Source organism: Microcaecilia unicolor, chromosome 6 (genome assembly GCF_901765095.1).
Source record: "Microcaecilia unicolor chromosome 6, aMicUni1.1, whole genome shotgun sequence".
Taxonomy (NCBI): domain Eukaryota; kingdom Metazoa; phylum Chordata; class Amphibia; order Gymnophiona; family Siphonopidae; genus Microcaecilia; species Microcaecilia unicolor.
Genome location: NC_044036.1, coordinates 169,088,401 through 169,110,798, shown reverse-complemented (window position 1 = coordinate 169,110,798; position 22,398 = coordinate 169,088,401). Strand labels below are relative to the sequence as shown.

At 42.9% G+C, this 22,398-nt stretch overlaps 1 protein-coding gene across 2 annotated transcripts in view; it reads right to left on the bottom strand.

Annotated features, from left to right (window-relative positions):
- VGLL4 (vestigial like family member 4) overlaps positions 1–22,398 on the bottom strand; it is a 239,034-nt gene that overhangs the window by 89,829 nt on the left and 126,807 nt on the right. Inside the window, exon 1 of one of the 2 annotated variants that reach the window (XM_030205733.1) lies at positions 3,577–3,972. The exons of the other annotated variant lie outside the window; for it this stretch is intronic. Within the exon in view, the coding sequence (XP_030061593.1) occupies positions 3,577–3,658 (82 nt within the window). The 5' untranslated portion in view covers positions 3,659–3,972. Of the gene's footprint in view, positions 1–3,576; positions 3,973–22,398 lie in introns of those variants that run through there. 2 annotated transcript variants of the gene reach the window in all.

Genomic DNA, 22,398 nt, shown 5'->3' with positions numbered 1-22,398 from the left:
TTATTATTTGTACCCCGCGCTTTCCCACTCATGGCAGGCTCAATGCGGCTTAGGTACTTATTTGTACCTGGGGCAATGGAAGGTTAAGTGACTTGCCCAGAGTCAGAAGGAGCTGCCTGTGCCTGCAGTGGGAATCGAACCCAGTTCCCCAGGACCAAAGTCCAGCACTCTAACCACTAGGCCACTCCACTCCTCTCCCTGGACCACTCCAGCGTTATCCTGATAGTGCCAGGGTAGTGAGTGAAACTTTTCTGTGGCACTACCCGGATAATGCAGCTGAAAATCCAGGTATGGTTTATGGCAGTGGTTCTCAAACCTGGTCCTGGAGGCACCCCAGCCAGTCAGGTTTTCAGGATATCCACAATGAATGCAGTGGAGGCAGTACATGCAAATGTTTCATGAATATTCATTGTGGATATCCTGAAACCCTGACTGGCTGGGGTGCCTCCAGGACCAGGTTTGGGAACCACTGGTTTATGGTTTATTTCAGCTACAAGTGTGGAAAGAAACTCCAGAAAATTATAGGAAACATAGCATTAATTCCTAGAAAAACAAAGGTTTAAAATTTAAGCTACAGAACAGAGACGGGGTCCAGTGGATACTTTTGGTGGGTGGGAGCAGTTAGGGCCTTAGAACCTACTTTTAAATAATGCGTGTAGGCCTTCCTGAGGATTTATTTATTTAGATTTTGCTCACACCTTTTTCAGTAGTAGCTCAAGGTGAGTTACATTCAGGTACTCTGGATATTTCTCTGTCCCAGGAGGGCTCACAATCTAAGTTTGTACTTGAGGCAATGGAGGGTTAAGTGACTTGCCCAAGATCACAAGGAGCAGCAGTGGGATTTGAACCGGCCACCTCTGGATTGCAAGACCGATGCTCTAACCACTAGGCCACTCCTCCACTTGTGCTTCTGTATATATGTTTATAAAACATATACACAGGAACAAATTCCAACCGATACCCGCTTTAGGAGAAGGTGGAACTCTGTGCAGGTGCTGTTGCTTAGACTATTTTACAAAGGCACATAAATAGCCTACTTATGAACTCAGGCAGCCGCATGCAATAACCCGGCATGGGAAGTGGTGCGCATGCGTGCCATGTTGCAGAAAGGTTCTAGAATGTTCTAAGCTCTCTCCCATGCTAAGCTCTATCAAAATAATGTTACCCTCTAGTGAGCGACTTGCTTGTGCTCAGAAAAAGTCGAAGTTTAAAAGGAGATTGAATAAGGGCCTTCCAGTCTTTATCTGCCATCATGTTCTGTGTTTCCATGTCTACTACCTGCCAAGCTACCTTAAAATCTCTGCACCTCACTTCAGTTTAGCATATATTAATCAGTGACAACAATGGATGTACAAAACTGTGTCTGCCCTGCTCCAATGCACCAGAAATATGCTGCCAGGATAGCCACCCTGGGTTCAGGTTTCATACGTGCTCCAACTATAAATAAAAGCACACTGGGATTCTGTATGGAGGGCAGTCGGTACAATCGTATTAAAGATGCACCACACATCTACGCAACTGTGTACATATGATATCGGTTCAAGAATATTTTCTTAGTTAAAAATACCGCTGCTGTGTTTGGATTCCACTCCAGACCAGAAAGATATGCAAATTTTCAATTCTTTCACACACACAAAAAAAAAGTAGCACCACTGCTCTGCTAATTCTTTCGAAGAAAATGCAATCCAGTTCTTTAAACATTTTTCCCTGCTCTCAAAGGCAGATGTGGCAATTATTCATTTACAACCACTCTGGCATACACACCTTCCTGTAAACATGGTTAAAACCTAGCCTTTTCTTCCTCGTTATTTCTTGTGTGTTTATTTTGGTCTTAAAAACAAAATGTTAACATCGATAATCATAAAACAGCAACAGATGTTTAAAACTAAACAACGACTCTAATGTAATTGTTCCTTCAGCCGGGTCTCAGACAGCTATCCTATTTTCAAACACACTATGGGTATGAGTCACTTCTGCTAAATTAAACTGTACCAGGAGGGAGAGAAGGGAAGGGAGGAAGTAGCTTAAATGACTCTCACAAATATCATACAACACACACTGCTAGATTAATACAAGGATAGTGAGAAAACGTTTGAGTGAAAAATTAGAAAAATGCACTGAACAGCAGTCAACGTAAGGGGAGCTGGTTCTAAAACATATCAAACGCCGCCGACAGGTAACATGAAACATGGTTCCAAAAAAGCAAATATACATGCTTCATTCTCTCCTCTGCTGGTGAGGTGAGGTTTGCATGTCTAACTGTAGGGAGAAGAGACTGAGAAAACGAAAACCAATTCAACTATGCATGCTATTCTCGGGCACTTGGTTTACATACACTATAATGGAAACATGCTGTCCTCTGCACAGCATTTTCTCTGGCTTAAAGTTCAAGAGGAACTGTTACTGGGATCTCAGAGCACACAAAGCCATTTTCTCCATACACTTTCCCGCTCAACACAGAGTTCTCAACAGGGTCATACTGCTTGAAGCGTGATCTTTCCTTCAGAATTAAGCTTAAAAAAAAAATTATTGAAATAAAGTACAAAAATGTATTGCTCTGCTCTTTGCCCCTAAATCCTTGTTCTTGAAAGTAAATCCAAATCAAGAGGGCAACTGGAAAAGAAAGTTCTGCCCTGCATTCATACAGTTACAGAAGAAAAGGGGACAAAAAGGGGGTGGGGGTTTCCTATTGCCAAGTTGAATTAGCTTAGAATTGCTTTTTTATCCACTAAAAACTAGGCCATTTTGGCAGCTTCAGACTGCACGTAGATTTAAAAAAAAAAAAAACACAACTCAATCCAAGTCCTACTATCCCATGTGCATTCAATACATAACTCCAAACTCCAGATTTATCTTTCAGTAGGAAATACTGATGCACTTCTGATAGCCAATAGAGAAAATACAATTCCACTCATTCCAGTGAAAAGAAAACAAAAACAACAGAAAAGCTTAGCTTTTTGACACATTATTTCCACAAGAGTCCAAAGTGTGGGAGGCCATTTCTCCATGTCAGGACTCCCTTACAGGCTGAAGCAGATACGAGAAATCATAATAGAGCCAACTCTTTATGTTAGGACGGGTGTCGCTTCCATGCAACCAACGTTGGGCAACAAAATTCTTTGTTGTGCAACATACAGTGACAAAGAAAAAAAAATTACCAACATGCCTCACGTACATATTTGGCACTACAATTAAGTATCATAAAATTTTGTGCCCATTAAAAAAAAAATAGAACACAGTACAGATCAACATTTTATATGCGCACACACGTTGCTTATATAAAACAAAAGTTTCCATATTTGAACAGCAACATTTTAAAATCCAAACCCATGAATTTCTGGGGAAAAAAACACAAAACAGTTATCTTTAAACTTTGCAAAAAGGTTTTCATTCGGAAACACTGCCATGTAAAAATACAGGATAAATAACTATTCTCACCCATACAGTAAATGCATAATGTAGAAACCAGCAGAGGGGGGTCCTCCCTCTTCCCCCCCCCCCCCCCCCCCCATCCCTAAGGGAACAGTAAAGCCAAGGGGAGAGACATGGGCAACTTTGAGCGCTTTGCAAATTTACCTTCATAGCATAGAATGCCGATATTGTTGTTCATTTTGTCCAAGTACTGGTAGTTCAACAGGTCCATCTTCATGAAGAGCATTTATGGCGCTGGCAGCTTTTTGGGCTTTCTCCCGGAAACAGGGCTCCCGGCTCGCTCCTAAAACTTCCCAGGCTGAAGGCGCGGCCTGCCGACGGCCGAAACGAAATGGACCGAGGTTTGGAAAAAAAAAACAAAAAACCACCCGCCCGACGCTGCGGAGCCGCCAGCAGAGTTGCAAACGCCGTTTCCTTCCCCCCCGTCTCGGAAACTGAACAGGAAGCCCCAAGTGAATTTCTTAGTACAAAGCCCGGATAGTGCTCCCCACAGCCCGGCTGCAAGTTCACTGCACTCACATGCAGGCTATGCGTGGTATGACTCCTATGTAAACTAGCTTCCTCTTTCCAGCGGGCAGAGAGAACAGTGCGCATGTGCGCTGGATCCCTGGAGCTCCTCAAAATGTCAGGAATAGTTGCTGCTAAAGATCAGCCTCCAAATGGATTCGGGGTTTGAAAAGGGAAAGGAAAGAGGCGGCGGAGGAAAGCAAGATCTGCACAGAAGAGGGGCTGTGTCAGAGCGGCCCACAATGCTGCCTCTGCAACAGAACGGCCTATACAAGTGTCAGACGTGGAGAAACAGAAATCGTCAAGCCCGGAGACAAGGCAACCAATTATTTAGGATATGAGTAATCTGATTAAGAAAGACTTCAAGCCCACCTAGACATTTTTGTCTGTATGTCCACACCGATGATGAAAGGGTATTTCGGCACTATAGGAAACTCTTCAGCCTTGCTCGCCCCCCTCTCCCTTGAAATTTTGTCCCGCGAGGGATGCTAAAGGGGTAATTATGTTTGTTGCATTTTTTTTAAATACACATAATTGAAGATCATACTTTAAATATTGAACTATTATATTATAGCTGATATACATTTTTGTAGCACTGCATCAGCGGTTCTCTCTTTATAAAAACAGACAAAAAAAGAAGTCCAGTTTGGTGCTTGAATAAAGTTTGACCTCTGTTTCACCTTTGATGTCTCCTGTTGGACTTTTTTGGGCAGCTGATTGACACCCTCTTCTCTCATCCTTTTTTTCACATATTTTGCTGTGGCAACTATTAGACTTTATATTGAATTTGATTTGTTTGTTAAACTTAGCTTTATGATGCACTAGTTTCCTATTTGGACACCTGAATGAATAATTCACACACAAAAGAGCACATGACTGTGAAAATATGAACAGTCTGGACACTATTTCAGGGTTTGTCCCCTTATGTGGTCTGGTGACCCTTTCTAAGATCTATTTTAATAGCACTGATGCACTTTAAAAATTAAAAATAAATTTTAAGATGTAAGTAAATGAAAATGATACCACATTGTCTTATGCTATATTATATCCTCCACTTTTCTTTGGATCCTTTACTTTTGGATATACACAAATCAATCTGGAGACACATAGTGATCTGAAACAAGCCTCTCCTGGAGAGCTAGGAAGACATTAAAAAAAGTCTACTTTGTACAGCATGTCTGCTAAACCTTAGCACATTTTATTTATTTAGATTTTGCTCACACCTTTTTCAGTAGTAGCTCAAGGTGAGTTACATTCAGGCACTCTGGATATTTCTCTGTCCCAGGAGGGCTCACAATCTAAGTTTGTACCAGAGGCAATGGAGGGTTAAGTGACTTGCCCAAGGTCACAAACAGCAGCAGTGGGATTTGAACCTTTTTTATACTTATGTTTCTCAACCTACTCCTTGAGATACATCCAGCCAGTCAGATTTTAAGATGCCTACATTGAATTTCATACTATAGAGGTAGTAAAAAAATAATAAAATAAAAAAAAGTGAGGACAGCTGAAGGAGGATGTCAACGGCCAACTCAAGGGACCATGGTGCCCTGAGCTAACTTTTGGTTTGGCACCCTCCCAATGGCACAGCCCCACCGCCACCCCCACCCCAGCCAACCTTTAAAGGCAATTTCCCCCTCCTGAATACTGTCCGCATTTCACCTAACCTTACCTGTGCCTTCCCTCTGGAAGTTGTGTCAAAGAAACAGTGGGGTGTGGCAGAAAAAAAAAGATGGCAGGGCTGCTGCAGGTAGTGTTAGGTGATGTCTGTGTTTAAGAAGGAAAACTACCTTTAAAGGTGGACGGGGGAAGGTGGCCTGAGACAGAAAGAGGAAGGGGGTTGCAAACTCTTTTTTTCCCCTGCACATGCAATGCTGCCAGATTAACTCTGGGCCAGCTTAACCTATAGGGCCAGTGACATTACAGGCTCAGGCATTTGGTGTCCTTTAGAGAGGAGGGGTAGCCTAGTGGTTAGTGCAGTGGACTTTGATCCTGGGGAACCAACTGATTCGATTCCCACTGCAGCTCCTTGTGACTCTGGGCAAGTCACTGAACCCTCCATTGCCCCTGGTACAAAATAAGTACCTGAATATATGTAAACCGCTTTGAATATAGTTGCAAAAACATCAGAAAGGTGGTATGTCAAGTCTCATTTCCCTTTCCCTATTTGAGATTCTACATGGAATGTTGCTACTATTTGAAGATTCTAAATGGAACGTTGCTACTATTGGAGATTCTACATGGAATGTTGCTATTCCACTAGCAACATTCCATGTAGTAGAAGCCTGCCCTTGCAGATCAGCAACGCGACCGCGCAGGCTTCTGTTTCTGTGAGTCTGACGTATGTGCAGGACGTCAGACTCACAGAAACAGCAGCCTGCGCGGCCGCATTGCTGATCTGCAAGGGCAGGCGTCTACATGGAATGTTGCTAGTGGAGGAGTAGCCTAATGGTTAGTGCAGTGGACTTTGATCTTGGGGAACTGAGTTCGATTCCCACTGCAGCTCCTTGTGACTCTGGGCAAGTCACTTAACCATCCATTGCCCCTGGTACAAAATAAGTACCTGAATATATGTAAACTGCTTTGAATGTAGTTGCAAAAACCTCAGAAAGGCAGTATATTAAGTCCCATTTCCCTTTATCTCTGGTGCCCTGGTGAAAAGGTTCTCTGGAGCAGGGTTCCTACATGCTGAAAAAGCTGGTACAAACACATTTGGAATACAGTTGAGCTAGAACTTTCAGCAGCTGTACCACAGAACCTAAACAGCAGAAATATGCATATTATTTATTATCACCTACAGCCTTTCAAATCCTCCCAGGAAAGTGGATATAAAACATGTCAGCCTGCAACTTTTCTTTCCTGGTCAGGCCCTTGTCCAAGGCCCAGTCTGAAGGACAGGAACTGAGGGATATTTTTGCAGTTGCTCATATGCCAGGATGTGGTTTGTTTTGCTGCAATTTAGAACTGGATCTTAAAAAGATTTTTTAGATGTTTATGCAGATGCAAATGAGTCATCACAAAAAAAAGGAATGTTTTTATCAGTGCTGTACTTGTAACGTCAAACATATGGTTCCTTCAACCGCACAGCAATACTTCAAATGTGAATTGTTCAATATTTCTTTTAAATGACTGAAGAGTAGGTATAAATAATCAGGAGGTCAATTTCAATTAAATTTAAAAATAAAATGCCAGAATAACGCTGTCAAGATTTGCATTTGTGCCAGGTTCCAGGAGAAACTATGGTCTGTGCCACTCAGTTATAGAACATCCTTTGCAGTGCTTGGAATTGGTCAGGAAGTGAGACAAGGGGAAAGGAGTACAGAGGCAGAGTGGAAGAATGAAAAAAGTGGGAAAAGCCTGCAAATAAAAGTTCATGGGGTAAAAGCCCTAGCTGATACAGCTTCTGAATAAGCTGGAAGAACAAAGAGGATGAGGAGAAAGTTACTACTACTACTTAACATTTCTAGAGCGCTACTAGGGTTACGCAGCGCTGTACAATTTAACAAAGAGAGACAGTCCCTGCTCAAAGAGCTTACAATCTAATAGACAAGTGAACGGTCGGTCCGATCGGGGCAGTCAAATTGGGGCAGTCTGGATTCACTGAACGGTAAGGGTTAGGTGCCGAACGCAGCATTGAAGAGGTGGGCTTTAAGCAAAGACTTGAAGATGGGCAGGGAGGGGGCTTGGCGTAAGGGTTCAGGAAGGTTGTTCCAAGCATAGGGTGAGGCGAGGCAGAATGAGCGGAGCCTGGAGTTGGCGGTGGTGGAGAAGGGTACTGAGAGGAGGGATTTATCCTGTGAACGGAGGTTACGGGCGGGAACGTAAGGGGAGATGAGGGTAGAGAGGTAGTGAGGGGCAGCAGACTGAGTGCATTTGTAGGTAAGAAGGAGAAGCTTGAATTGAATGCGGTATCTGATCGGAAGCCAGTGAAGTGACCTGAGGAGAGGGGTGATATGAGTATATCGGTTCTGGCGGAATATGAGACGTGCAGCAGAGTTCTGAACAGACTGAAGGGGGGATAGATGGCTAAGTGGGAGGCCGGTGAGGAGTAAGTTGCAGTAGTCCAGGCGAGAGGTAATGAGAGCGTGGACGAGAGTTCGGGTGGTGTGTTCAGAGAGGAAAGGGCGAATTTTGCTGATGTTAAAGAGGAAGAAGCGACAGGTCTTGGCTATCTGCTGGATATGCGCAGAGAAGGAAAGAGAGGAGTCAAAGATGACTCCGAGGTTGCGGGCAGATGAGACGGGGAGGATGAGGGTGTTATTAACTGAGATAGAAAGTGGAGGAAGAGGAGAAGTGGGTTTTGGTGGAAAGACGATAAGCTCGGTCTTGGACATGTTCAGTTTCAGGTGGCGGTTGGACATCCAGGCAGCAATGTCGGATAAGCAGGCCGATACCTTTGCCTGGGTCTCCGCGGTGATGTCTGGTGTGGAGAGATACAGTTGGGTGTCATCAGCATAGAGATGATACTGGAAACCATGAGATGAGATCAGGGAGCCCAGGGAAGAGGTGTAGATTGAGAAGAGAAGGGGTCCAAGGACCGATCCCTGGGGAACACCAACAGATAAGGGGATGGGGGTGGAGGAAGATCCATGAGAGTGAACTTTGAAGGTGCGGTGGGAGAGATAGGAGGAGAACCAGGAGAGGACAGAGCCCTGGAACCCAAATGAGGACAGTGTGGCAAGAAGTAAGTCATGATTGACAGTGTCAAAAGCAGCGGATAGATCCAGGAGGATGAGGATGGAGTAGTGGCCTCTGGATTTGGCAAGGAACAGGTCATTACAGAAAGTAATGGGTGGGTAAACAAAAACTATACCTAATTGAGATGCAACAATGTGTTTACAAGACATGTCCTTTGCTCACATGCCATGTTCACTGCAGGTGGTGGGACTGAGAATGCCTCAGTCTCTCTCTCTAGGATAATGTGCAGTTTCTAGTGCTATAGTACAGTGTCATCCATTTATGCCTTATCCAAGCACCTATGCTATGTTATCTATTCTTTGTCTCATGCTTCCACAAGTCCTTCCTTGCACTTCCTCCCTTCCCCAAACTTCAGTTCACAGGTCTAAGTGCCACTCTGACCACCACTTTAAATAGAAAATAACTGCAGGAGACCTATTCTCTTTCATGAAAACACTGTACATACCTCAGTCTGATCTGTGTATCATATTGTGTTGTAAATGAGAATGCTGCCATCTGCTGGGTAAGAACTGGGAGTTCAGTAGAGAAGAAAAACAGTTGTGGCCCTGAGAGCAGGGGGAAAGGAGATGGAACAGGAGACCAGAAGCAGGGTTTAATTTGTAGATGGAAACCAAGTGGAAGACTGGAGCTGGGGAAGGGAAGGGCCAGCAGCTGGAAGAACAGGAAAGGAGAGGCTGGAATAGGAGGGTCTGTTCTCTGCTCTCCTCTCTCCAGGCTCACCCCCTTCCTTCCTATTCCCTACAGGCTGCTTAGAAGGAAAGAGAGCAGAACACTCCTCTGAAAAGCACGGGAATGACTGCTTTCCAGGTCATTCCCCCAGAATTTAAGACCTGCCCCAAAGGAAGGACAGGCAAAATTGTGGTTCTAAGATTTCCTGATCAGTAGCTCTGGGCAGCAATAAAAGGCCAAGGGAGAGAGAGGCCAATGTAGAAAGCTACCGCAAGCAGAAGTGTATGATCACTGTGAGGTATATGTGCACATTAATGGGTGCACAATGCAGAAAGGGGATCTGTGCAGGAGTTAAACTCATACGGTACATTAAAATGCAAGGGAATGCCACTATTGGTTATTTCTCTGTAATGCACAGAAGTAAACAGGGGGTTTTAATGCACACACAGCACAAGACAATGTTTACCAGTTCCAGGGCAGCATAGAAGGTTTGGTTGACAGAAATTTAATTCCAGTCTTTGAGATGTAAATGCTTTCTTTCTGCAACCAAATCAGTGCCCTCAAAAAAAGACTGAATGGAGACGGAACAGGTGGTACCTGCTCCGCATGGGTGTCTGGACAAAAATGAAAGTACCAACATACATTTCTCTAAATGGGTGAACAAATATCTGGATAAAGGTTAACTGGTCGATGTTGTGTATCTGGATGTTCAAAAGATGTTTGACAAAGTACCTTAAGAAAGACTCCAAAGGAAATTGGAGAGTCATGGGATAGGAGGTAGTGTCTTATTGTGGATTAAAAACTGGTTAAAAGAAAACAGAGATTAGGGTTAAATGGTCAGTATTCTCAATGGAGAAGGGTAGATAGTGGGGTTCACCAGGGGTCTGTGCTATGACCTCTGCTTTTTAACATATTTATAAATTATCTAGAGATGGGAGTAACTAGTGAGGTAATTAAATTTGCTGACAACACAAAGTCATACAAAGTTGTTAAATCGAAAGAGGATTGTGAAAAATTACAAGAGGACCTTACGAGACTGGGAGACTGAGCAGATGACGTTTAATGAGAGCAAGTGCAAAGTGATGCATGTGAGAAAGAAGATACAATTATAGCTACGTAATGCAAGGTTCCAAATTAGGAGACACCAACCAGGAAAGAGATCTAGATGTCACTGTTGATGATACGTTGAAACCCTCTGCTCGGTGTGGCGGCAGCAGCTAAGAAAGCAAATGGAATGTTAGGTATAGGAAAGGAATGGAAAACAGAAATGAGGATGTTATAATGCCTTTGTATCGCTCCATGGTGCAACCACACTTCGAATATTGTGTGCAATTCTGGTCAACGCATCTCAAAAAAGATATAGTGGAATTAGAAAAGGTACAGAGAAGGGCGACGAAAATAATAAAGGGGATCAGATGACTTCTCTGAGGAAAGGCTGAAGTGGCTAGGGCTCTTCAGCTTGCAGAAAAGACGGCTGAGGGGAGATATGATAGAGGTCTATAAAATAATGAGTGGAGTGGAATGGGTAGATGTGAATCGTTTGTTTACTCTTTCCAAAAATACTAGGACTAGGGGGCACACAATGGACTTAGGGAAAAATCCACTGCTTATTTCTAGAATAAGCAGCATAAAATGTACTGTTTTGGGATCTGTTCTGGGTTCCTATTTTATCAAAAGGCACATCAATGCTTTTGTTGTCTTTAAAAATAGGAACCTTTTTATAACATCACACTGCATCTTCCTCCCTCCCAATAAGACTCCAACACATCTCGTCAATTTGCCCTTATAAAAGCCTGACAGAACTGTGTGAAAATGGCTCTCAGATGCATGTGAGAAAGAAGATACAATTATAGCTACGTAATGCAAGGTTCCAAATTAGGAGTCACCCCATTTCATCCCTCCTTCCTCCCTATCATAATCACCCTACACATTTGAGAACATCTTAAGATTCATCAGCTGCATTTCTAGTGAGCATCTGCATCCACCCCCCCCCCCCCCCCCCCCCAGTTCCTATCCTAATCCTTCACCATGCACTCTTTTCAGGAGAAAAAGATTTCCATGAATGCTATGAACAATTCATCTACCATATCACCAGTGACTGATATCAACAACTCCATCTCTCAACCCCCCCCCCCCCCTCAAAACTCAAGATTCAACAGCAAAATGATATAAATGCCTTCAGATTCAAGTACAAAAACACAGAACAATGAAGCATTTTTGTCTGACCTTTCCAAAAGGCCACTTGTACTAGCATAGTGGAAAGAGGCTCTTAAGAGCAGCCCTCTGCAGCAATGCAGTTGAAAGATGCAGGTCATACAAGGTAAAGTCCACATACTGATACTTTGAGGGCTTAAATGATAAATAAAAATGAAAGTGATTGGGCAACTCAACTGGCAAAGCAATAAAGTAAATGGCTAGATGACTGAGCTAATCAGTGTATCACAGTCACATAGGTGGACGGGTTGAAGATGAGAAAGACAGCTAGGCTTGGAGTAGCCTTTTTGCCTTTGACAATCTCCATCTGTTAATAAACAGAGAAAGTTGAATTAGTGAAAGGGCCCCTAATTGTGCACTTTTCAACTTAAGTGTGGTAAGGTTTTGCACTTACCATGCATTAACAGGAAAAACTAAGGCACGGTAAGATATGATCTCTAGATTGTCCCTCTTTTTCGGCTGTTGGAAACCACTTTTCTTAAGTTCAAATCTCAATTAAAGGTGTATTATTTTTCTCTTGCCTTTCCCACATCAATTTAAGATTATTATTTTGATCTATCCATACCTCTTGCTTGCTCTTCCCTTCTCACTGTAGCTCATCCAGCGATGATATTTGTTATTCGCTCCCCCTATGTTGTTCTGTTTGTTGATTAGGATCTGTCCCCTGATTTTATTATGTTAACTGCTTAGATTTTCAACTTGAACAAAGTATATGCGGTACATACAGGTGCTGTGCCCTGCATTTACCACATAGAACAGAACCATACTGCACAGCATCATGTTAGTGTATGCTATCTGGCAATGCATGTATCTGGTACTGCAGATAACAGTGTGGCCCTTACTAAAGTAACGTGGAAGACGGAGGAAATGGCAGTACTCCTCCCACACATATTCTCACCCCACCCCCAATCTGATCTCAACATCCTGAGCCAATTCTTCAACCCAACATACTCCCAATATAATTCCCCAAGCCCTTCAATCCCTGAAACCTCTTGATGCCATCCTCCTTCAATTCCCCAAACCTGTAAGTCAACAGACCCCTACATTGACCCACAGCCCTACCATGTGCCCATCTGATCCTCTCCCACCCTCCCCGCTTCCACCACCACCACCACTGGACCTGGAGGTAACTGTCGGTGGTACAGCAGGCCAGGGTGGGAGCAGTCCCTCTCTGCTCCTGCCCATCCGGCTCTAGCTCTCAAAATGGCCACCATGACCTCTCGTGGTAGCTTTTGGTACTACTGCTAGGTGTCAGCATTTCCACACATCTAAGTAGCCTATACATACCTCAATCCCCAATGCACTAAGCCCCCAAACCAACACATCCCACTGAGCTCTAAAGTCACAGACTCACCCCTCTGAATCCTTCCCCCCCAACAAACCTGCTAATACACCATACTGATGATCTCAATCCATTACCTCATTCAACCCCCTATATGCTCCATTCTTCCTTTCTTCAGATAGGTTTAGCTGACATCATTGAGCTACAGCCAGAATCCAATAATTGATCCACAGTTTTATTTTAAGAATAACAGGCTGAAATAAAACACCACTATTTCAATTACTGGAAGCCTCTGAACAATTTACTGAGCAGCAAATGTTGTTAGTCTGGACTGACTTAACACAACTGCTACTCAGGGAATCAACTAACTTATTCAGTAGTAGTAACCTTTATTCTAGGCTAGACCAAACATCTGCTGAGTTCCCTCTCTCTACTGTATATACGGCTGTAGCCCTGGCTACAAGGATTGTGGAGTGTGAGGATTAGAAGAAGGTCATAGTAGGGGTGGGGGCTAGAGTAAAGGAATGTTTTAATGGAAGGGGAGCCCACAGTGGGGAAGTGAGATGGAAGATGTGCGGTCCTCAACTCTTGTGTGCTGTGGAGTGGGAGATAGAATTGGGCTTCCTGTGTGCAGGCATCTCCGATTCATAGCCAAGGGGGCAATAATCCTGGATCAGGAGAGTTAAATTGGAAATACCTTGTGCCCAGGGGTTTCCACTTGGGGAACTTTAAGTCTGAGTGGCTGTGCTTTTATTTATTTACTAGTAAGAAATGCCCGTTTCTGGAAAAAATGAAACGGGCGCTAGCAGGGTAATCCCCCCCCCCCCGGTCCTCCCTCTCGAGTTGCAGACACCCCCTCCGTGCCTCCGTTCCGAGTTGCACACCTCTCCTCTTCCTCCCTTCGTCCCTCAGTGACATGGTTGCGAGGGCCGCCCCGCCCTCAACGTTATCGCGTTTTGACGCGAGGGCCGCCCCGCCCTCAACATCATCGCGTTTTGACGCGAGGGCGGAGCTACAGTGACTGGAGCCTGCAGGCCAAACCGGATATCTCGGGCGCCTCAAGTTTCGGGCTTGAGGCTTCAAAGTGCCTTTTATATATATAGATTTTTAAAAACTTCCATTTAAAAACTTCCATAAATGTAAACCGAAGTTCAAGCTACTTTATCTAAATGGTAAGATAAAAGAAAACAAAATCCATGCTAAAAATGGGAATTAAACAAGTGAGTTAATCTTTAATACAGTGTGACACAAAGTAATTCCATATGGAGGTCTTTCATTTATTTGGATGAAAAATGCACTAAATCGCTCATTAAATGTGAAGTAGTTTTAGCACAGAGAAATACAGCAGTGCACTAAGCTTGGCATATTTTACTACATCATCCCCTTAGTGTTTAAAACATGCAGTAATTTTAAAAACTTTTTTTATCCCACTTAACTTATGACTGCACAGCTATATTGGTCACAAAATTAAATCACTAAAATTGATTCATAAGAATAGATGGAAGAAAAGATTTTGGAGACAGGGAAAAAACAAAAGCAGAGATGAAGGTAAGGGGGCTAGGACGGAAGAGTAAGAATTGAGAAGATGGAGGTGGAAGAAAGAAGGAAAAGTGAAACGCAAGGGCAAAAATAGATGTTAGGAGAAACAGATTCACAGAAAGAATAGTAAGATTTAAACCACCACAGAATGAGTCAGATGTCAGACAAGATGAGAACAGAGAATAAGAAAGGTTAACAGAATAAAAACGAACAAAAGCAGTAGAATTCTTTAATAAGTATTGAACTGAAAAACACAACAGTCAAATGTTGCTTTCAGTGTATACCCTTCAGCTATTCTCTGACCCACTGGGAATTTGCCAGTAAGCTTGCAGTTCATCATGCTGAAACACTCCTTTGTCCTCACACCCACTGATGTAAGTCTCACAGTCCCTTTTTTCCCCTTTCTTCCACGTGCCAAATACTATGCATTAAAAGTCAAGCTAAATCCCACTGCCATGACAGCCTCCTGATGCAAATTTCCTCCTCCTGATGCAGCTTTAGCAAAACAAGAGGGCCCCTTGTCGGGCTTTTTGAATCTGAGCCTTGACAATATGAGACAAAGTGAAGATTTCTACAGTTTTTATAGGCTAAGTGAGACAGCTGTTACACGAAAAGCAAAGTACTTGTTTAAGTCCCATTTTTGGCTTCTTTTCAAGGAACTGTAATACATGTGACTATAATGGAGCGGAGTTAAATGGATGCATTGGCTTTTAGGATTTGAGTCTGTGCTGTTTTTTTTTTTCAATGGTTGTTTTTTTTCTCCCTCGTTTTTTGGTTCAGCTATAGGGAGTTTTCCACCATTGTTTTTTCAGAAGAACTGAAGCCTGTGATAGAATCCCCATTGAGGTTTTTAAAATTAAAAAAAAAAAAAAAAAAAGAGCCCATGACTTTCCTCAGGGTGGCTGAGGCTTCTACTTAAAAATCATAATTCCTTGCCAAATGCCTATTTTAACAGTTCTAGAAGAAAATAATTTTGGATTTATTATGTTGAGCCTCATTTATTTATTTGTTACATTTGTACCCCACACTTTCCCACTCATAGCATGAGAACCAACCATTTCTAATTCACTCTTTTATATAATGCTTTATACAAATAATGGATTAGGAAAATTCTTTTCTGCCCCCCTCCCCCACAATATCTCCAACTTATCCTGTTCCTTTCTTATCCTCTGCTAAATTCAATGTCTTTTCTTACCTTCCATCCAGTTCATTTTTAACTTCTCAATCTTAATTGGCTCCTTTAAAACCTCAAGGGATCTGACCAATTATCAAAATACCCTTTTCTGGATTCCTGTATTGTCTTTATCCTATCTCCCCGTGTCCCAAGGTCCTGGAGCTTATGATTCACCATCTCCTCCAAGCCTACTTCCCCTCGTTTTCTGGTCTTGACATTTTCCATTCTGCCTTTGTCATTCCGAACCCACTCTTGTCCATCTTCTCAAACATCTACTCGCTTATTTTACAAGTTCTTCCGCCATCATTGTCACATTGGCCTTGTCCTTCCTTTTTGACACAAATACTCTTGCCTATTAGAAACTTTATCTGGGAATATCAGTCAAACATTTGACTAGCTTTCACCATCTTCAACAAATTGCTCCTTTTCTATCTCTACATAATGACTCGTTTTCCAATTCATTCTTTTTTACCCCTTCTCTCATGTAGCTGATTTCCCACAAGGTTTACTGAAAAGATGAGCCAAGAACTCTCTCGTGGGTTTTTGTCCTCTCAGCTCACTATTCAACTTTTCTTATCACCCAGACAGACCTATACTTGACCCTTTTCTTCACCTTCTGCTAATGTTTTCTCTCTCCTACCATCCAATCAAAAAGACAGACCTACGTACCCTTGAAATCTTCTAGTTCTAACCTCTCATCATATGTTTTCACCAGTTTTCTCCCTTCTTGTTCTAAAAATCTGAATGTTCTTACAAATTTTTTTTCTGCTTGCTTATTTATCCCCTCTGTGTTCAGCTCTCAGTCATTCGAACTCAGAAAACATCCAAACATTGTCTAATGAATCTAATATTGCAGACTGGCCTTCTCCAAGTCTCTCTTCATTCTCTGTGGTTCTTCACAATTCAACTGCTAGTCCTCTCTACTTCCATGCTACCCTGCTGCCCCAAGCTTTAACATAAACACTTAATTGCCATACTGAGTCAGACCAATGACCCATCTAGCCCAGTATCCTGCTTCCAACAGTGGCCAATCCAGGTCACAAGTACCTGGCAGAAACCTGATTTGTAGCAACATTCCATGTTAGTTTATGCCAACTCTGATTCTATTACCACCACATAATATTTTTTATTCACCGACTCCCATGCAATCTGTTCTTTCATGCTTAAAGCAAACCGTTCCTGTTGCAGGCCTTTTTTTTTTCTATTCATTGTTTCTCTGGACTCCTCTCTCACAGGACATAGAAGTCATTTCATCCAGTCCTGCTCTGAAATACTGTACAAAACCAAAACAGAAACCTCATAATTTGTGTGTTCCCTTCCTGAGCCTAAACCAACAAAATACATACTTTCTTGTATATCTACTTTGTAATCACATAATAGTATCAAAATGGACTGACCTGGCAACCATTCTTTTCTTGTAAAGAAACTGAATTCTTCATGGACTGCTACTAGGTGGCAGCAAACATCCAGGGAAAGAAAAACAATTCCTCAAACCTCATTGTGATGTCACACATCTTAGAATATGCACAGATTCAACATTAAGATCTACTGCTGATTAAAAGCTCTTAGATAAAAATGGATCACACAGTTATCAGGGACTTACTTAAACACAGTGAAAGGACTTTTGGTAGGAAAAACATCAGCATATTACGTTAAATGCAGGCTGGAAATTAATGTCTTATTCCTTTAGAGCAGTGCTTCTCAACCCAGTCCTCCTAGCACACTCAACCCCATCAGATTTTCAGGATAGCCTTAATGAATGTGCATGAGAGACATTGCATTCCGAGGAGACAGTGCATGCAAATCTCATGCATACGAGCAGCACTACCTTGTGGGGTAATTCCAGAAAGCAAACACTAACATTTGTACACTGGCTACGCAAATAAACGATTAAAATAATGGCATATACATGTGGAAAAATGCCAAAATCCCACAGAAATGCTCTTCTGTAAATATATACATATATATATATTCCATAGCGCGTAAATATATACATATATTCCATAGCTCATATTGTTGCACGCCTATGGCTGGCATTTTATCCAGGAGTGGAAGCCTAGTTTTTAGAACACCAGACCTGACATCCAGGACTGCCTGGTTCAAATCCCACTGCTGCTTCTTTTGATCTTGGCCAAGTCACTTAGGGGTCTTTTACTAAGGTGCGCTAGTGTTTTTAGCTCATGCTAAATCCTGAGATGTCCATAGGAATATAATGGGCAGCTCAGCATTTAGCACCAGCTGATTTTTAGCGTGAGCTAAAAGCGCTAGCGGACCTTAATAAAAGCCACCATCCACCCTCTATTGTCTCAGGTGCAAAACTAGGATTGTGAGACCTCCAGGAACAGGGAAATAGTGTACCTGAGTGTAACTTACCTTGAGCTACTACTGAAAAAGGTGTGAGCAAAATCCAAATAAGTAAATAAAATTTATGCACCAACACACTAGATCTATGGTTGGCATACCTGCTTCTGCTTGCATCTAAATTATACAGGGCCGTCGAGAGGCTGAGCCGGGCCCGGGGCAGGACTGCCGCCCTCCCTCAGCTCCCTGACAGCCCTCCTCTCCGTTCCTTCCCCCCCCCCCCCCATGCGTTTAACCCTTTTACTTTCAGGCGCAGCAACGGCAGTGAAGAGGACAACACAGCTTCTCCCTTCCCTCACACAGTAACCCGCCATCGTGGAAACAGGAAATGCATCATCGCAGAAGGCAGGACACTGTGTGAGGGAAGGGAGAAGCTGGAGGCGAGCCCGCTGTGTTGTCCTCTTCACTGCCGTAGCTGTGCCTGAAAGTAAAAGGGTCAAACACGCGCAAGGGGGGGAGGAATGGAGAGGAGAGCTGTCAGTCGGGGAGCTGAGGGCGAGAAAGAGCGGAGGGACCGTCCAAGAGGGACCGTTTGGCGGGGCAGCAGCCAGGGGAAGGTCACGGTTGGGCTGGAGAGGCTTAGCCTCCCCAAGCCTCTTATATGGGGCGCCTATGAATGTCCTCTCATCCTATCCATGTCCATCAATTCTCCTCTGCCCTGCCCTTCTCTTCCTCCCTCCCTCCATTCGATGTCCCGTGATTCTCTCCTCCTGACATCATCTCGCCTCCAGCGTTCCCTTCCCCCTCATTGTTCCGCCCTCTGACGTCATTACGTTTTGACGCAAGGGCAGGGCAATGAGTGGGAATGGATGTTACGAACCCAGGCATCCAGATGTAAAATGTTGGAGGTACAAATTATTATATAGGATTATTTAATCTTTATTGTGTAATCTAGAATTTACAAGAACATTCTTCAGCAATCATTCACATTGTAACAAGTAAAATCCATCCTGAGCTTTAAAATAACCCTATTAGAAACACAAGTTTTTTTTATTAAGCTAATTCTTTTCAACTGTGCATAGATAGAGCCATTTCTTTCCCTAAACTGGAGCTGAATTAAATTAAGATAATACTAGTTCATGAAATATTGAAACAAATTGACTGAATTTTCTCCCTAGTAGACCTTTTCAAGGAAGAGGTGCCCTGAGAATCAAACAGCCCAAACATTAGGGCTTCACTGTCCAAAGCTTTAATCCTGAAGGAATTTGGCACACATATTTTCTTAACTCTGCAAAATCCAGCACACTTTGTCAAAAAATAAGCAATATGATCAGCGATTCTTAATTTAAAATAGATTACAGAAAAGTTATTTAAAAAAATATACTATTTAAAATTGTGCAGAATTCCTCCATGTCTAAGACCCCCTCCCCCCCTCGCCTTGCACACCAGAGGCTCAGTCACCTCATCATCAACCCCTTCAATTCTTATCCCACCCAGGTTGCATCCTGCTGCTTCTACTCCTATCTTTCCAAAGCTTTCACCTCTCCTCCAGTCTCTCTTTTTCAGCTCAACTCCATTGGCTTAAGCACTTAACCTTGTTCTTCCCATGCTCTACCTCACTGCACTTACACAAACTCTCCTCCTTCCTTTCAACTCTACCATTGACTATCTCTAGCCCTTTGATGCCAGTTCATCCCACTCTTCCTCTTCTAGCTCTCAAGGCTTTAACTCATCACCTTCCCTCTTTCACATGATTTCCTAGCCTAGAACCTGTAGCTGCCTTTTCCCCCTAATAATGACTTCAATGCAAGGCCTACTGCTGTTATTTTTTTGCTACTTCACTGATCAGATACATACTGTCTTTATTTAATTTCTTATGTACTGCCATGAATACATTCAGGTACAGTAGGTACTTCTCTTTATTTATTTATTTATTTATTGCATTTGTATCCCACATTTTCCCACCTTTTTGCGGGCTCAGTGTGGCTTACAATAAGATATGAATAATAGAAATACATTTGTTACAACTTGGTTATGGATTACATTGTACAGAGTTGTGCGAGACATTCGAATATCATTAGGAATATAACAATGGGACATCAACATAGAAACATTGGAAGGAGACAATGGGAAACTAAAAGGGCAGTGTTAGACACAAAGACATATGGTGTACATAGTTCCGTGAATAAATGTATGATTGACTGGATTACGGGATGAGGGATCAGAAGTGGATGTATGTTGCATTGATGAACAGTGAGTATGGACTCTATGTGTTTTGGCTCTTTCCGTAAGTTTTTTCAAACAGGTGAGTCTTCAGTAGTTTACGGAAGGAAGCTTGTTCGTTAATCATTCTTAGGTTGCGCGGTAGTGTATTCCAAGACTGCGTGCTCATGTGGGAAAAGGTTGATGCGTGTAGCGTCTTGTATTTCAGGCCCTTGCAAGTGGGGAAGTGGAGGTTGAGGTGTGTTCGGGATGATCTTTTAGCGTTTCTGGGTGGTAGGTCTATTAAATCAGACATGTACGCTGGGGCCCTGGAGGACTCACAATCTACGTTTATACCTGAGGCAAAGGAGGGTTAAGTGACTTGCCCTAAGTCACAAGTTGCTGCACTGGGATTTGAAATAGGCTCCTCTGTTTCTTAGCCTAATGCTCTTAACTATTAGGCTACTCCAATCCACTGTCAAAACAGACTGCTTTGCAAGAAACAGAAACCAGTAAGAAATGTTGTGTTTTGCCATGTGATAAATCTGCACTTGATACAGAGTGGGACTTCAACATCTTGAGCTAGCTGGGACTGGATATGCTGCCCAGAAAGTAAATTCATTGCAGAGAGAAAGGTATGACCGTTGAACAACTGTGACATCTACTGACCAGACTTAGAATGTGTCAGGATAGCTGCACATACATGTCAGGAGTGCTGGACATACTTAAATTAATATGAAACCAGCGTGACATACTTAAATTGATGAAACCAGCTTCTGAGAGCTCCCCCCTCCCTCAGGAATCACTAAGGATGGCAAATGGACCAAATGTTGCCCAGCTGGCTGCTAGCACTGTGTTTTCTTGATTACCCCTAATTAACATACCTATGTCCTCTCTGGGCATCTGGGAGCAATTTGAGCTTTTTATACCGGGCATCCTGGTACGTGTAGGCCTTAACCTCCAAAATGCCTGCATCCCATATGCACTGTCCATTCTCCAAGACGGGTAAGAGGTGGCATATTGGGTTATCCCTGCCCACTAGTGACTGCACAACCTAAGGCACGAGGCTTGGACTCATAAGGCATAAGGAGTCTTAAACATCTCACTATTGTGGAGACATGAAAAAGCAGGACAGGGGACCTGCTAGAATTAGCAGGAGCAATATAACTGGAGGTAAGGGAACATGAACAGTCATCACTACAGTGACAGACCAGGTATCCAGGTTTGCTTCCATCTTGCCTCCATGAGAAAAGAAAAGTGGTGGAGATGTCAGGATAGCTGCACATACATGTCAGGAGTGCTGGACATACTTAAATTAATATGAAACCAGCGTGACATACTTAAATTGATGAAACCAGCTTCTGAGAACTCCCCCCTCCCTCAGGAATCACTAAGGATGGCAAATGGATCAAATGTTGCCCAACTGGCTGCTAGCCCTCTGTTTTCTTGATTACCCCTAATTAACATGCCTATGTCCTCTCTGGGCATCTGGAAACAGTGCTCTCGGTGAGAACAAAGAAAGCCAGACAGATAGGCTACAGAACTAGGGACTTCAAAGAGTAAAAACTGTGAAAATGGTCACCTTCCTTGCCTCAGGAAGGTACAATGGAGTTTGTAAAGGAAAGAGCTGACAAACAAAGGCTGGGAAGAAATGAAGTTGTTTGATTTTCTCTCTGTTCCTGTTAGTTAGTTAGTTAGTTAGTTAGTTAGTTAGTTAGATAGATAGATAGATAGATAGATAGATAGATAGATAGATAGATAGATAGATAGATAGATAGATAGATAGATAGATAGATAGATAGATAGATAGATAGATAGATAGATAGATAGATAGATAGATAGATAGATAGATAGATAGATAGATAGATAGATAGATAGATAGAACATGGCTCTGGGCTGGCAGTTTTTCTCTCTCTGCGCACACACATCTTCAGCCACCAGAACCCCCGGCTCTGGCCCCCTTTCTCCTTCAGCCCTACCCCAAAGCTTTTTCTCTCAGAGCACATGGCTCTGCTTTCTTAGGGTCTTCTTTCTTTCTCTGCTCCCTCTTTCTTCTCCAGCTCTACCCCACAGCATCTCTCTTCCTCTGAACACCACTATCCTTTCTTTCTCTCATTGATTCCCATCTAAACCCACACACACACAGATATCTGTACTAAGTGCTGTGAGCCTTTGTATGTACATACAATATACTTTCTATATATATCCAAACCCGTGTGGATTGTGTATTCTTTGGGAACCCACTGCCTCTGTGAACTGGACCCGGGACCATATCTAGACATTGACTGCTGAAAGAATGTACTGGTACAGAGACTCTGTGCTCCTTGACCAAAAACAACTTTCACTGCTATAGCTGGGCTAGAAAGGAAAGGGGATTTGTTCA